At 37.1% G+C, this 17257-nt stretch overlaps 1 protein-coding gene across 2 annotated transcripts in view; it reads left to right on the top strand.

Moving 5' to 3' along the window:
* The window catches only part of ADAMTS9 (ADAM metallopeptidase with thrombospondin type 1 motif 9), a 170698-nt gene extending 153765 nt beyond the window's left edge, over positions 1–16933 (top strand). For both annotated transcript variants that reach the window (XM_075574259.1, XM_075574258.1), the window contains 3 exons: positions 6365–6469; positions 10274–10368; positions 11837–16933. In XM_075574259.1, the coding sequence (XP_075430374.1) occupies positions 6365–6469; positions 10274–10363 (195 nt within the window). In that variant the 3' untranslated portion in view covers positions 10364–10368; positions 11837–16933. The remainder of the gene's footprint in view (positions 1–6364; positions 6470–10273; positions 10369–11836) is intronic.
* The last annotated feature ends 324 nt before the right edge of the window (positions 16934–17257 follow it).

Here is a 17257-nt window from a genome sequence, read left to right as displayed (position 1 = left end):
CCATCCATACCGCCCGTTAACACACTGCAAAAACCAGGGTACATTACCTAAAATTGCAGTTTTTAGTGTGTGGACAAATGGACATGACAAAAGGAAATTAGGAGCAGGTTGATGTAATGTCAGTATTTTGCAAATAATATTTTTGATCCATAATGTATAATAATAATTTTTTTAAGAATTCTCTTAAATATAAATGCCACATTGCTCTGAATGGTTAGAACACGAGCTGCTGATTTACATTGCAAGTAAATAGGAGAGTGTATAAAAAAAGGACAACTAACAAATACAAAAACAAGGGACAGTTATCCCCGAGCAAACGTAGATAACTGCTTACAGTACAAGCTTCTTATCTTAAACTCAAAGTAGGGTTGTTGTAGAAAAACAGCAGAAAAAGCTACAAAGTTTTAGGTCCTACATGGACCTTTCTGCACCTGAGTTTAAACGAAACGCCCCAATTTAAATGAAATATTTTAAAGAGTTAAAGATGTGGAGTTAAAGATGCAGCATGATATAAGAAGTAAGAAAGGGTTACCATTATGGACATTTGGGGTTTTAGTGAATGTGGATATGCATTGATCGCGTTTTTTGCTTGCTTTTAGCTTTTTTTGGTCACACCTCAATAGCATTCCAGCAAATTCTAAAAAATATTGTAAGTATTCTTTGTACTGGGTGAGATTGCCATAATACATGGAATAAAATTATTTGATGCCGGAGGCTACTAATGCATTGCAAATGAATGCCTTCAGGCACTAAATGTGTTAACATAAAACATAAACACAATATAAATAAAATAGAAAAAAGCATAACATCCGTGGATGTGCAAATATTAAGCGTTAAGTAGCCGAAGTGGCCAGCTAGTCATGGTTTGAGTATGGCCAGCTAGTCATGGGTTCAGTATGGCCAGCTAGTCATGGGTTGAGTATGGCCAGCTAGTCATGGGTTGAGTATGGCCAGCTAGTCATGGGTTGAGTATGGCCAGCTGGCCACTTGGTTGAATATATGAATGGGTTCTACAATGTTAATATTATGTATTTTTATCACTTATTGTAGGTTTGCTAGTCTTGCCTACATCTATAGTGACCATTATGTACATAGGCAAGATAGGCCTAACGCCAGCCCAGGGAGGTGACAAAAATGTGCGCTATTTGTGTGGATTTAGCCCAATATCACCAAGTATGAAAATTTAGTAAATGGCATCCGAATACTGTAATAATTTGGCGTTAATTACTAATTTTCATGCTCTTTTCCAAGTTTGACGTTCAATTTAACACATATCTGTAAAACGTGATACGCTGCTAGCACATAGTTTTGGGAGTTGAACACATTTTTATGGGAGTTTAGCAAATCTAGGTTTTTTTTAGCACTTTTACTTACTACTCATAGCATATGGAACTACACTGAACCTGCATGCAGATGACCCCCTATCCATCTCTCACACACCAAAATCTCTACCTCATGCACATACAGTACAGCAAAAGAGATTAACGTTACCTTGATACATTGAAGCTTTTAGACTCATGTCCAATGTGAGTTTACAGCAAATCGGCCCATTGCATCCCTTTTACTTAGGACCATAGTAGTCTTCAGTGTATGTTTCTTAAGATTGCAATTCAAGTATATTTTTTTAATGTTACATAGTAGAAGAGATTGAAAAAAAGACACTTCCATCAAGTTCAACCTATGCTAAATTTAGGTGACAGATACTTTATCCTATATCTATTCTTAAAGTATATTGATCCAGATGAAGGCAAAAAAAAAAAAAACCACAGTGACACATCATCTAATGATGTCTCATTAGGGGAAAAATAAATTCCTTCCTGTCATTAAAATTATAATATGAATATATTTTTAGCTTTGAGGTGAAAACTCTACAATGGGGTTTGTACGGCTCTAGCAAATGTTTAGAAATGCAAATTGTAAGGCACATACTTACTGTCAAAGGAAAGATGTTGAAATGCTGAAATAAGAATGTCCACACAAAGCAGTTTCACAGTTGTATCTTAATTAATGATAATTTGTTGTGCTTTTGAGTTGCACACGTGTACAGTATTTTTAGATTGTTGCGTAAGTGCCACTTAAAATTCCCAGTTACTTTTACGTATTACATTTTACAATTCCTAGTTTCTTTTGCAAGAATACAAATGTATTAAATATCTCTTTCTGACGGTTAAATTCTTGCCTCAATATATAAACGCATTCAGAACTTCGTGGCCCTGCTACTTAGACACACGTGAGTGATATCAATAGATTCGGTCGAATTTGCCAAACGTAAGGAGACTGATGTTGATAGACCTGCCCCCCAAGTTTGTCCCTTTATTACCTGCTAGACCTGAAGGGTTTGGCATCATTTGATTTGTTTAATTGCAACATTTATTCAAATATCTATCCGGTATACTTCAGAGTACGTGCCAGGTTCATGATATCTTCATATTTCATATTTTTGAATGGTAGGGGTTAGCCCTGCCCCATGGCACTCTGTAGAACCCTTCCAGGAGTGCTTTGAAAGTACCTTTAAACAGTGTCCTGTTTACGTTAGTGTCAGGAGAGCAGCAATTGAATCCCGTCTCTAGCAAAGCAAATGCCTTTATCTCTAGATTCTATCAGTCCTAAAACTAGGCCTGGCTAAGGGTTTAACAGGCCATACACATTTCTAACTGTAGTACCAGATTGCTGAAAATACTTCATGTTCCCCACCATTTTAGTTACACAGGGTTTCTCTTAAAACATTATTTGGTGGAACTGCACCTGTATGATATCATTGCCATCATCTCTGCCACTTTTAGTAAAGTAAAACATACAAGATCAAATGTTACAAAAACGACATACAATGAAATGGTCGGCTTTACTAAACACACATAAGGCTTGGTCACCACTGGCTGCTGCAGCGCTCGCTATGGCGGGCGCTGCGGGGACAAGTGCCGCCTCTCAATGGGGCCGAAAATTGAGATGGACACAGGCGACGGAGCACTAGGCCACGTCCCCTGGCAGTTCAGCCAATGAGGACGAACCTGTCGGGTGATGTCATGGCCGCCCCCCATCACTCCCTAGTCACGCCTCCCCCCCCGCCCCCCCAGCTCTCTGCAGACCGGGGAATTCTGCTGCACTCGCTGCCTGCCTCGCAGGCGCGCGTGCAGCGCAGGCAGTAGGGCCGTAGTCCAATGGGTACATTTTAGATCTCTGTTCTTCACTTTATGTAGGTATTGTTTTATGTATGCAGCGTCAACAGTGTATGCAGCGCCTAACGAAATTACAGTACAGAGATAATGAAGTCCACGCAATGTGGATAAGAGCAGCAAGTAAATGACAACATAAAGAAAAAGGGAGGCCCTACCCACAAGAGCTTACAATCTTCCATGTACAGTATGTTTTCCACCGAGTCTGACCTGGCATCCAAAACCTTTCTCGGGCTCACAGTCTGCACGCAATGGAAGCCGTTTGTTTAGCAGAATTCCTAGACTTGGTGTAGCCGCAAGTCAGGTAAAACAAAGTCTGTCGCTTGCATCTCGTTGCACATTACGAGACCGTTATAAATAGCCCCTTATGGCCTAGGAATCCCAAAGCCCCGTTTAAAATGTAATTATTAGATAATTAGTAGATGTGGATAAAAAGTATGTCCTTAAATCTAACACCAGTTTTATAATCACACATTTACTATTAGCCGCCAGATTGTGCATTGCTTCTCACTGGAAGAATGTATCTGCACCAAATATGACACAACGGTTGACTAGAGCAGGGGGGCGCAAACTTTTTTCCCTGCGCCCCCTGCCGGCGGTCCCCTCACCTCCGCACCCCCCCTCACCCCCGCTCTGGCGTCAGCTCCAGATTTAAGGGCTTTCAGGAAGCGCGCGGGGCCCCTGTAAACCCCGCAGCCCCCCGCACACAGTTTCGCGCCCCCCCCTGGGGGTCGCGCCTCCCAGTTTGCGCACCGCTTGACTAGAGCATGGGAGAAATGTGCTTTAGAGAGCATTACTTTTTCCTTACGACAAAAACACGCTCAATTTACGGATATCTGGTTTCCTTTCTTATCTTATTTGGAAATACAGTTGTGTGAAAAAGAAAGTACACCCTCTTTGAATTCTATGGTTTTACATATCAGGACATAATAACAATCATCTGTTCCTTAGCAGGTCTTAAAATTAGGTAAATACAACCTCAGATGAACAACAACACATGACATATTACACCGTGTCATGATTTATTTAACAAAAATAAAGCCAAAATGGAGAAGCTGTGTGTGGAAAACTAAGTACACCCTTACTGCTTCCATAGGAATTAAGATGCTAAGTAGCAGATAGGCGCTGCTAATCAAATGCCCTTGATTAATTGATCATCAGCAAGTGTAACCACCTCTATAAAAGCCGAAGTTTTAGCAGTTTGCTGGTCTGGAGCATTCAGGTGTGTGTTAACACAATGCCAAGGAGGAAAGACATCAGCAATGATCTTAGAGAAGCAATTGTTGCTGCCCATCCATCTGGAAAGGGTTATAAGGCCATTTACAAACAATTTAAAGTCCATCATTCTACAGTGAGAAAGATTATTCAAAAGTGGAAAACATTCAAGACAGTTGCCAATCTTCCCAGGAATGGATGTCCCAGCAAATTCACCACAAGGTCAGACCGTGCAATGCTCAGAGAAATTGCAAAAAAAACAAGAGTTACATCTCAGACTCTACAGGCCTCAGTTAGCATGTTAAATGTTAAAGTTCATGAAAGTACAATTAGAAAAAGACTGAACAAGTATGGTTTGTTTGGAAGAGTTGCCAGGAGAATGCCTCTTCTCACTAAAAAGAACATGGCAGCACAGCTTAGGTTTGCAAGTTGCATCTGAACAAACCACAAGACTTCTGGAACAATGTCCTTTGGACAGACGAGACCAAAGTGGAAATGTTTGGCCATAATCCACAGCGCCACGTTTGGCGAAAACCAAACACAGCATATCAGCACAAACACCTCATACCAACTGTCAAGCACGGTGGTGGAGGGGTGATGATTTGGGATTGTTTTGCATCAACAGGACCTAGGAACCTTGCAGTCATTGAGTCGACCATGAACTCCACTGTATACCAAAGTATTCTAGAGTCAAATGTGAGGCCATGTGTCCGACAGCTAAAGCTTGGCCGAAATTGGGTCATGCAATAGGACAATGATCCCAAGCACACCAGCAAGTCTACAACAGAATGGCTGAAAAAGAAAAGAATCAAGGTGTTGCAATGGCCCATTCAAAGTCCAGACCTCAACCCGATTGAAATGCTGTGGCTTGACCTTAAGAGAGCTGTGCATAAACAAATGCCCACGAACCTTAATGAACTGAAGCAACATTGTAAAGAAGAGTGGGCCAAAATTCCTCCACAACGATATGAGAGACTGATAAAGTCATACAGAAAACGATTACTTCAAGTTATTGCTGCTAAAGGTGGTTCTACAAGCTATTGAATCATAAGGTGTACTTAGTTTTTTACACTTCTCCACTTTGGCTTTATTTTTGTTAAATAAATCATGACAGTGTAATATGTCATGTGTTGTTGTTCATCCCGGTTGTATTTACCTAATTTTAAGACCTGCTAAGGAACAGATGATTGTTATTATGTTCTGATATGTAAAACCATAGAATTCAAAGAGGGTGTACTTTCTTTTTCACACAACTGTACATAACTTTATCATAACGAGACCAGATGATGCTGGGAGTTATAGTAAATAAATGATAAAAAGTAGATTTTTTTTTCATATAAATGCATATTTATTTATTCTTAAATGAAAAGTTCTCAGATATGAAGATGATGTTTCTTTTTTTATTTTGTGGCAATGTCTAATGTACTTACAGAATTCTTAGATAATATATGAGCTATGGTGTGTCTGTGTGTGTGTGTGGGGGGGGGGGTTATGGGAGGGTAAAGGTTTAGTAGTTATTAATAAGTTTCGTTTTTTTCATGCTAGATTTATATTATATACTGTAGATGATTTGACAGTACGGTATTCAGTGTTTTAAATATATAAATATATATATATATATATATATATATATATATATATATATATATATATATATATTCATTCTACTATGTATGTTTAGATATTGTATTTATATATAGTATCATATTATTCAAAAAATAATAAAAAGATTTATTTAAAATATATATATATATAATTATTAATACAAGATTCTAATGAGCATCTAGCACCAACCATAAAGACAAGAATGGCAATGAACAGTTAAGTTTCTGGTTGTGAATTTATAGCAGGTTCAAAACAATGTTGAATAAAGTACTCGCTTTCTTGGGAGTTGTGTTTTGAGTTTGACATGTGCCTTGCTGACAGTATAAAAGAAAGTCCCTTTTCTTTTGTTTTTCTTATTTTATTTTTTTTAGGGTCGTTTTAGCATCAACCTTTCAGGAACTGGTCTTTCAGTATCAGAAACAACCAAATGGATGTCACAAGGGAATTATGCAGTGACTGAAATACAAAAATCACCAGTAAGAAATTAATTTGATTTCTTCACAAATGTGTTATAATTTTTCTATAGTAATTGAGTCTAACAATCTGAGCAGATACTGTTTGGACGGCACCAAGTAAATGAAAATGGTTGTTAAATTAAAACTCAACATACTGTATAGTGTGGTAAGAATGTTGGTTTTACTGATATATAAGCATTTTAAACAAATTTGATAACTTTCCTATGTGGTTCTGGAAGCTTTAAATAGCTAATAGCATTATACATATTTGGTTTTTTTCTTGGCAAACGATTTAATCTTTGCAATTAACTGATATAATTGCATTCGTTTTTTTGATGTCTTTCACCTGCATATCCTTGATCTTTCAAGCTCTCCCTGTTGCCATCCAATGATCGAAACAAATATAAACATTCCTTCAAAATCATTTCTAAGTCTTGATGTTTAATTAAAACAGTGCAGACACATGATGATCTTCATTTAATTATTTTAATTCGTAAAGTAAATATACGTACACTATGTGGACTTGACACCAGTTAAATGCATTTGCACACTTTTGCTTGGGTGTATCCTCTGAGGACACTGAGGATGACAAATGCTCAGAAAGGAAAATCAGGGGGAAAGTATTAGACAAAGCAGAGTCAAACGCAATCCAGGATCATGCACAGGTTTATCAAGCAAGGTGACGAGGGGTTAGGCAAAGCAAAGTCCAGTATAAATCTGAAGTCATACACAATAGAGCAGGCAAGGTACTTGGGGGGTTAAGAAAGGTAGCCCCGAGCAGATCCGAGGTCATACACACTATAGCATGCAATGCTTAGCTGAGAGACTACAAGTCCAGAAGTGTGGGCAAAACGGATACTGAGTTGCAACACCCTGAATGTTGCACACTTCCTGACTTTACATAGGCCTCAGAGCAGGAAGTGGTGAGTCCCAGGCTGCAAGGCATCTGATGAGTTAATTGAAATGGCAAAGATAAAGTGGCATCTAACATTTTACATTAAATGGGCACACGGGATAGATTAAGTGGGCCAAATGTTTCATATATTCAAAAAACGTACTGATGTAGGCCGAGTTAATGTTCGCGGCCCGGTAACTAGGCCTTATGTGGCCCGGAAGGATTAACGGTGGGGATGGTCCCATTGAATAGAATGGATTCCCGCAGTGCTATTGCAGAAGCCACATCCTGCGTTTCACCCGCGGCGTCGCAAACAGTAAGGCCGGCTACATCTGTATGCTCACATAAAGCATCATTTTAATTACAATAATAGATGTAGCTAAGGGTTTTGCTTAATGAGCAATTTATTTACATTCAATACTAAGCAACCAACTAAACCTTATGATTTCTCTACAGTGAAATGGCAAAGATACCACGCGTATATAGCAATTTGCACTTTAGGTTAGTTTTATGTTTTTGCTGACGACTGAAAAAGCTTGACACTTTTACAACTATATGTTTTATAAAAGGCTGTGTCAATAATTTTACCCAGAGGGTCATTGTCATCTGTTTGGTTTTACAGTCTGAGTTTGTACAGAAAACCAATTAGGGAAATAACAAAAAGAAGAGCAGATTTTGTATGTTTTTGCTCTTCCTTAAAGTGTAACATAGCCGATAAAAAAATAGGACAGCAAAAGCCATAAATTCAGCACTACAAATGAGATTACAGGTGCCTATTTGTCTCTGCAAGTGCTGCTTGGGAAAAACAATGGTCTGGGATGAGAATTAGCTTTTCTAATAACAATATATTTAGCAGGATACAGGCAGTCCTCGGTTATCCGACACAATGCATTACTCAAAATGGCGTTGGATAGCGAAACGTCTTAAATCGAAACACGTTTTCCCATAGGAACTGTTTAAATGAAAGATTCCGTTCCTGAAGGCATTTTTAACACTAAAATACACCAAACATTTTACGCAGACAATAAGATATGCAGCACACACACACATTATATAGTGTATATACTGTATTATATATATAATATAATAATATAATATATTATATAGTATAATATTATATAATATATATATATATATTATATACACAAACAACTTTGCAAATCGTCGTAAGAGCGTTGGATAAGCTGTTTTGGCGTTGTAAAAATGAACACAGGTATTTATTGCATAGCGTTGGATAAGCCATTCGTTGTTAAACGAAGCATTGTAAAACGAGGACTGCCTGTACTGTGTAAAAATCTGTTAACAGGATTTTAGTGGGTTTTTTTTTTTGTATTTTTATTTTTTTAAACTCATGTCATTGGGAAAATAACACTATCAATTATCAGGAGTGTTCTTTTGCCAATAACACGTTTCATCTGGAGCAAAACTGGCAGAAGTTATTTCGCAGCCAATATTTCTTCAAAGTCAATCTCCCAGATCTGGAGAAAATATTGATTTTGGCATGACATAGTGCTAAAGAAAATTACCACTCCAAGTTCTATCATTACTAGTTTGTCTTGTGATAAAACGTCTTTGCTCCATACAGTATGACTAGCTTTGTCTGGTAAAATGTCATTAGCCTTTCATGCAAATGTATTATTTTAAGGAAACCCCTTAGACATGTTTTAGACTAAGCTAACATAGAGTGTTGTGAAACTACAGTGAAAGATTACAGCAAGAGATTCTTACTGTTCTTCCCAAGTTTGCCAGAAAATATAAGTGTTATGTGACAATGTGACACAATATAGAGAAGCCTCCAAGAAGATAAGTCATCTAAACAGTATTACACTTCATTGAAATACATTAAATTAAGACATTTTACTCCTTAACATGCATGTACTTACAGTATGAGTAAAAAAATGCATGTACAGTATTTTGGATTTCAAACAATATTCATGTTTACAAAACACAGAACCCCAGTATTCATGTTTACGCAGAACTGTCTAGTTCATAGGGTTGACAGGTGGCTTCTCCAAAAATACTGGGCACAATGGTGAAAGGTTTGACGCGCTTGAGATACACGCACACACCTCTCTGTTCCATGCTGTTTCCTCCTCTCCTTGGCCCCACCCCCAGGCTCCCGATACCTCCTCCTGATTGGGCTGCATTACCCAGCAGCAGCCAATCAGGATGGAGGAAGCTGCCCAGTCCCCTAGCAACAGCATGCTCTCTTCCTACTCGGGGAAATCCTGCTGCACCCCCTCCCCCCCCTCCCAAGCAGGTCAGGTCACTATATCCAGAGAGGTAATACCGGTATACACACACATGTACAGTATTACTTCTAATTTTTTACTGGACAGAATGTCCAAGTACAGGACAGTCCGGTTTAATACTGGACACCTAGCAACCCTACGAGTAGCTTAGGATCTAGGCCACTCTGCAATAGGCCCTAAAGCTGCTTCACTGTGGTCGACAATATTTTAGTTCCATTAATTTGAGTAGAGCTGAACTCTTCTCCAGCATGAGGAAGACATCTTCACAGCATGTTGAATTAAGGCCTTGGAAGAAGACACAGGAAAACCATATGTAGCATTAAAGGGAATGGCTTCTCATTCGTTGTACATACAGCTGGTTAGTGCCTAATCAGATCTCCAATCTAGGCTCAAGACTGCTCATGTATGTATTTTAGGCTGCAGAACAAATATTACCATAGGGAGTTCAAACATTATAAAGACATTATGGAGAGAGGGAGCACACGTCTTATAGACTATACTGACACTGCATTAAAACTAGGACAAAATGCCCCAAATTCTATGCAGTAGTTAGTTTTAAGCCTAAAGTTGCTGTTTACCTAATTATATTTACTATTCTCATATAGTATATGGTTTTGTTTATTGCCTATTTCATGTTGCCCAATAACAAAATAAAGCCCTATTTCTTATTCTTTGCAGGATGGAACCAAAGTCACCGGGAAATGTGGTGGTTACTGTGGAAAGTGCATTCCATCCTCTGCAACTGGTCTTAGTGTACAAGTCTTATAGAATTGGTAAGATGAACTAGATCTCGGTGATTTCGAGACCGAAACACCACTCTATGATATTCACTGTACAAACTGTCATTGTACTCACTATGGGGTAAATTCTCAGAAGTGCGTTGCATTTTTAGCGTTGTGTTATCGCCATTTTACGTATCGATATTTGTAATGCGTATCCCAAAAGGGGGATATCACATTGATACATTTTAACAGACGTTTTGCTTACTCGTGCAATTCCTATGGTAATGAGCAGGTTACCTAACAACGGAGATCCTCAGACCTCCACTTGTGATAGCACAGTCATAACGCTGCGATATTTAAGACCTTAGAACAGCTGTTGTTGCCCACATCCAGACCCATATCAGTGTGTTATTTCTGGGAATAGCCTAAAAGCAGTGTACCGAGTATAGAACTTAACCCTTTCATTGCAAAAAGTTACGTGTCATACAAATATAAATATTAGGGATCATCGTATTAATGTCTGAAACACATCAAACTGTATTATGGTTTTTAGTGATTAAGGTGATATTTTGTATGTGAACTAATATGGTATATAATGTAATAATTACTGTATTACGTATAGGTGTACAATAATGTATATCCATACATACCTCAACAATAATAATTCATATTTCATTTTTATTATTGTACAATTAAAATAAATGAAGGAAGGACACTATAAACAATTAAAAAAGTTAAGTGTAAAAATCTTAAATTTGACAATATTCTAATAAGATTTGCATTATCTTTTGGTAAGGCACGTGAGTAACTTTAACATGCGTTAAAATGTGTCCAATGCGCATGTGCAGTGTATTGTAAACGTGTCCCGTGAAAAATCCCCGTTAATAGCACTGCTAGTTTGATGAACAGATGTTATTTTTGCATCTCATTTGCTTAGAGGACACCTGCTAAAATGAAGAAAAATAATGTCCCTTCCCAATTTCCGTAACATGCGTCAATAGCGCAAAAATTACGAACTTCTGTGGATTACCCCTAAGTATTTAATCATAAAACAGCTTGCAGTTTTTTTTTGTGCAGAATGGAAACTTGTACAGTGTAGACAATATCAAAAGATTAGTATTAGAAACCATACAAATATTTGATTCATAGACTGAAATTAATTAATATGGGGTTGCTCTAATAATACCATACAGCCCTCACGTATTGCTTGTCAGTTGTTATTCTGCCTTCCTTGTGTGAGTAACATTCTCATAACCTACTGTAGTATTTAAGGCAAAACGTCAGAATCCAGAGTCAAAATTACAACTTTTTAAGATATGTTATGACCAGGCGTCAGTGTTTAACTCTCTCTGGATGTAAACTCTGGACTGGAAAGAAAAGATTATGAATCCAATACATTATATTTAGCATATTTTTCCATCTGTACTTATGTTAATTATATGACCAGTATTTTATACGGTATATAGAAATATGAGTTCTTTGCTAAATGATGTCAAATGTCCTTTCCTTATTTTTTCAGGTGCTTTAACAATAAGAAGTAATCAGATGGATGAAGAATAGTGTTGCAATACCTCTACGTTTTGTACATGTGTACATAGATATATATATATACCAAATGGTGTATAATATAATATTTATGTTTGAACTTATTTATTTTGGCTTATTATTTGTGTGCGTAAAATGTTTATTCTAACCCCTTCTCTGTCGGATGTGTCTCCAGTACATTACAAAGCAACATATCACTGGCGTCTCCTGCAGTTAAGGGATTAAGGCTGCTGTACATGGTTTCTATTGAACTTTGCAGTCTGTCCACTGCATTTTGCGTATTCTACATCATATGTAGCATTGTGACGAGAGCGATGCTTTGCTGTCACGGTTTTTAACTGTTTATCTTCAATCAGGAATTTATGCAGCTGTAAATGGTTAATTACCCTGGTTAGGTGCTGTGCAAGTTGCATCAGAGTATGTTTGGCATTTGGATAAAATGTTTATTTGGGAGGGAATTTAAATCCTGAGTATTGGTGGGTAGGGTATTCACATGTCCCACAGAGTAGGAGGGTGAAGATGAAGCTTAATGTGCTTAGCTTTGTTGCAAGCTCATCAGTATTTAGGGTATTTCCAATTCAGAAAGCAGTACAGTGGGGTTGAACAAATACAAACTGCTTACAGAGCTGCTACCACCATTTAATCAAACTCGAATGTTTGAAGGCGCTACTCAATGAAAGTGACCTGACAAAAGACAAACTGAAATCTACTAGCACATTGTAAATATTGCATACATGTGACAACTGAACACACATTTGTCCCTCTGTGTTGTGTATTTTCTCAGTGCCATAAATATACAGATTACATCATTTTTGTAAGGTGCTCTTTTTATATTCTGTATACCGTAATGTATTTTTGTACAGATTTGATGTTTCGTAGTGCAACACTGTCCAGAGGAGATTTTGTCATTTCATTCAGGGGGGCTCAACTCCAGTCCTCAAGACCCCCCTACAGGTCAGGGTTTTAGGATATCCCACTTTCAGCACAGGTGGCTCAGTCTTCGACTGAGACACTGATTGAGCCACCTGTGCTGAAGCTGGGATATCCTTAAACCCTGACCTGTTAGGGGCTCTTGAGGACGAGTTCAGCACCCCTGATCTAATTGACAGTGCCCCTACCACATGGCTGGTGAATTTACTTGCCCAAAATCACAAGGGCAATGAGACACTCCTCCTTAATGTTGCTCCTCACAAAGTGATCACATTTTTGTGCACCTATACAAATTAGATCATTTAATAGCTCCGCTTCAAACATTTTTTTAAAATATTTTTTTTATTTTTTACTAAACACACATTGTAGGAAACTGATCCAGCCTTCTAAATCTTGCAAAACGTGGCATGGCATCAGAATACAAATCATGTACTGTACTGTGAAACATCTATCATATGACCACATGAAATCATGTTACATTTCTCTTTGTTGAGTGCTGGAAGATATGGATGTTGGTTAAATAGGTACTTGTTTAATTGCACACCTGTAGAACATTTTAGAAAAATGCCAAATATAAAATGTGCAAATCTTGTGTACAACAATTGGGTTACTTGTATTTTAACTTTGTGATCTCTGGTTGTATTTAACATAATATTTTATATTGAAAAAGGGAAACAATTGCACTGTACACTCTACATGAACAACTAATGGTGCCTTTTTATAGTACACAATTAAATATCTCTAGGAGTATTTATTGAATGAATATCTTTAACATGTACATTTTTAATTTTTAAGAAAAATATGTTATGAAATATACTAGAAGCAATTTGTTGGTGGATATCAATGGGAACATCCCTTGGAGATTATCTGAACTCTAGCATACAATGTGACATAATATAAAGATGGATCAGAAGAGAAGATTGTATAACCCCTGTATTGAGAGAAGGGTCACTAGTTAAGTCTTATTCATGCTATCTATTTAGAGCAAAAGGTCCATAGCGTTTCCAGGTTGTCCCTCTATTCTACAACAAACTGAATTGATTGAGCAGGGATGTTATTTTGAACCCAAGCACCCCTTTTTTGAACCTCTACCTACATGTTACACCTTTAATATGCACAAATCACTACAAAAAAATGATCAATGAAATATTTATAAATAAGAAGCACTTTTCTCATTGTGCCTATGTCTATCAGAAAAGTCCAGTTTGTAGGGCATAGGAAAAAATATGTATGTATCATTCCCTAGATTTTAATACATTTCCCTTTTTTTTAGTCTAAATGCCACTAAGGTGGTAAATAATCCCAAATACAATCCAATAAGATTTTGGTGCATGTCAATTTCAACTAATACTGTATCTGTATTGTTGTTTTTTTCTTCTAATCTCTATTGTATGTTAGATTAAGGTCCTGTTGAGCATACTAATTTTAGTGTTGAGGTTCAATTTTGTCATCCAAGACAAAAATGTGCGTTCCTTTTGTTGTGTACAAGATCAGACAAAGGGGAGCTATAGTCCTCACTGTAAACAGTGCATTCTTTTTTTAAGAAGGTATGTTCTAAACCTAACATTTGGAACATTTTAAAAGCGACAGAAATAGGGTCTGTGAGAAGAGAAAACAAAGAAAGGAAATGGTTCCATCGTGTAAAGAGACCATATTGTTTATAAAGAAAACAATGTGCAAAAATGCGTAGGCTGAGACGGAGGATAAAAACATGAATTGAGTGGATATGGAATAAAGTAAATAATTTCTATTTATACTGTAGAATAGTTGTAGTTAATGGGAATGATGCCCTCGTTTATGTAAACTACAATACAAAAATGCCGAGCCTTTAATGTCAAAACCTATAGAAACACAACCTCTTTTTCTGCCATAAACCCCAAGTAACACACTATTCTACTCCCCTCTTGCAGAATTAGATGTGCCATAAACTGTTTGTTCCAGTTCTTGTTTGGAACTTGTACCCATCATTTTGTGATTTATAGTCCTGCTTAATAAACTGGCTTACAAATGCTAGAATGCTTATGTAAGATTAAACATCTTTAATGGATCCGTCCTATAATGTTATAACCAGATGGTTAATATGGTGAAGATTATGTGGTGCAAGTAGCACCTTCCTATACTGTGTCAATGTTCTGAAGATGATTCTGGTCACACAGAAAAATGTCATTTTCGCCCACTGATATGAAGTTGCCAAATGTTATTTTTGTTCCTCATATAACGTTCTGACTTTCTTAATGGTCTAAACCAGGGGTGCACAAATTTTTCAGTCTGTGCCCCCATGCCTGCTCTGCATTGTGTCGCTTAAGGTAAGGGAAATTGCAGAGGCCTCGCTTGATCCCCCGGCATTTAATTTAAATGCCTTGGGGAAGAGCGCTGGGCCTCTGTAGCTGCCGTGCCCCCCTGAAAAATCTTACATCCCCCAGTTCGCGCACCCCTGGTCTAAACTACAGTACCTTCAGCATCCTAAACCTGTAAAATAATTGTTCTGTAGGCAGCTGTTTTAAGGGAAGGTTGTAATTGTACGTGTTACTGTATGATGGAAAGAAGATGAAAAAAAGTCTAATTCTGGTCTCGTGTTCTCAGAAAAGTTAGTACTGTACCAGGTCGATTGAGTTTTAATTGGGCATTTCCCTATTATTATACGTACCTGAACTTATTTAGATGCCTAAAAATATAGGTGCAGAGGCTTCATTCCAAAATTCACATTATTTCCACACATTCTAGGGAAGAAAATCCCCAAAATACCAGTATTGTATATATAATTGAGAATTAATATTTAGAATTAATTCACCTCCTGTAATCATACAATAAATCAGGTCAATCTGTATTGCAGTAATATTTACTCTGACCTTTCGTCTGCATGTCTTCCCCAACACTGCCCATTTAAGGAAAGGGGGTTTAATATTTTCCGGGAGTGTTCCAAACTAGGTGGTTCCTGTGGAATAAACTCATTTATGTAATTAAATAGAATCATTGCAATAAAAAAAAATAAGAACGGTTCATCATCACTGACCTATATGCTTTATGCTTTAATATGCTAAATGCTTTATTGCTGTTGGTAAAGTAGAGAACAGCCTTGTAAGCTTGGTATTGATTCGACATTGTGACATCGTGAAACCGTTACCGGCTGTATAAGTGTTACAAATGTTCCCAGAGGGGAAAACCTCCTACCTCCCACCCCAGAGCAGCTGTTATAACGATTTCATTAAAATTGCTTATTATGCTGAGCATTAGCACTTTCAAATTCCACGCAGTTCTTTGAAAAGCAATGGTCTATAGAAAGAAATTAAACAATGCCACAATATGGAGCAATAATTAAGGTGATTGGACAATGTCTTGTATTACTAGGACTGCCTCCTAATGCCGTATCAGCGAAACAGTCCCAGACAGTCCAAGCTTCTATATAGGAGGTTTAGAACCCAAAACTGTCTGAAGCTTTTCTGGAGTCCTTCTCCATATTAAAAGGGAAACTTCGGCCAGTTCAACCTTTTTAATCTTTCACCCTCCTTTAAAAAAAAAACTGGATTCACAGGACATGATCTCTTATGATTTTGAGGCCAGGTGTGGAATATTGGAGTTAATTAATTGATTGTTATATGATATACACCTACAGTAATGCTTTAACTGTTCTATGGTGGTTTATATCCCTGCAGAGCTTTATCAAAACAACTGTTGAAGGCCTCTCCAGCACTATCAATGTATATATATATATATTTTTTTTCTAATCATGTCAAAAATATATGTCGCTTTGTATTACTTGTGCAATGTTTTATACAAATTGCTAACAACATATTTGTATGTGAACTTTTTCAGCATTTGATGAAATTCAAAAAACAATGTTTTTTTTACAGTAATTAATAGTATTTTGAGTTCTATTGATCTATTCATGCACTGTATCTATACACTTGTAAGGGTTGGTATAAATTATATTAATTTCAAAGATGCTACATAAAAGATATATGCTTATTGTAAGCATTTTAAACTGTATATACCTCTACCTACATCTCTGGTGCTAATTATATATAAATGTTTTATATTTCTGTTAATATACGTTCTGGTTTTTCCAATATGTGCTTCTCACTGGGGGAAAATTTCAGATTTGTATTCATTAAAGTGTTATCTGTTTTTATTTTGTAATTGCAATAGGTATTTAATATGCACTGATAATAGCTATACTGTTGTTCACTTATTAACAAATAAATTATTTTCAGATATTTTATGGCATGCAGTTATTATTTTGTAATTAAGTGTACACCAGTACTAAAAAGGCAATATGGAGATTATAGCATCCTAGCACATAAAAATACAATAGATAAGGAAACCCTTGCTAAAATAACTTTTAAAGGGATATTGGTATACATTTCTGCACACATGGCCCAGAAGTGAAGATGTTGAGAATATACTGTATTCGCATATACAGGTGCGCTGACGAGTATTCTAAAACTTGACTTGGAAAATCTGGGGC

Source organism: Ascaphus truei, chromosome 17, assembly GCF_040206685.1.
Source record: "Ascaphus truei isolate aAscTru1 chromosome 17, aAscTru1.hap1, whole genome shotgun sequence".
Classification (NCBI taxonomy): domain Eukaryota; kingdom Metazoa; phylum Chordata; class Amphibia; order Anura; family Ascaphidae; genus Ascaphus; species Ascaphus truei.
The sequence above is the reverse complement of the archived record's forward strand: the minus strand, read 5'-3'. Positions and strand labels throughout refer to the sequence as shown.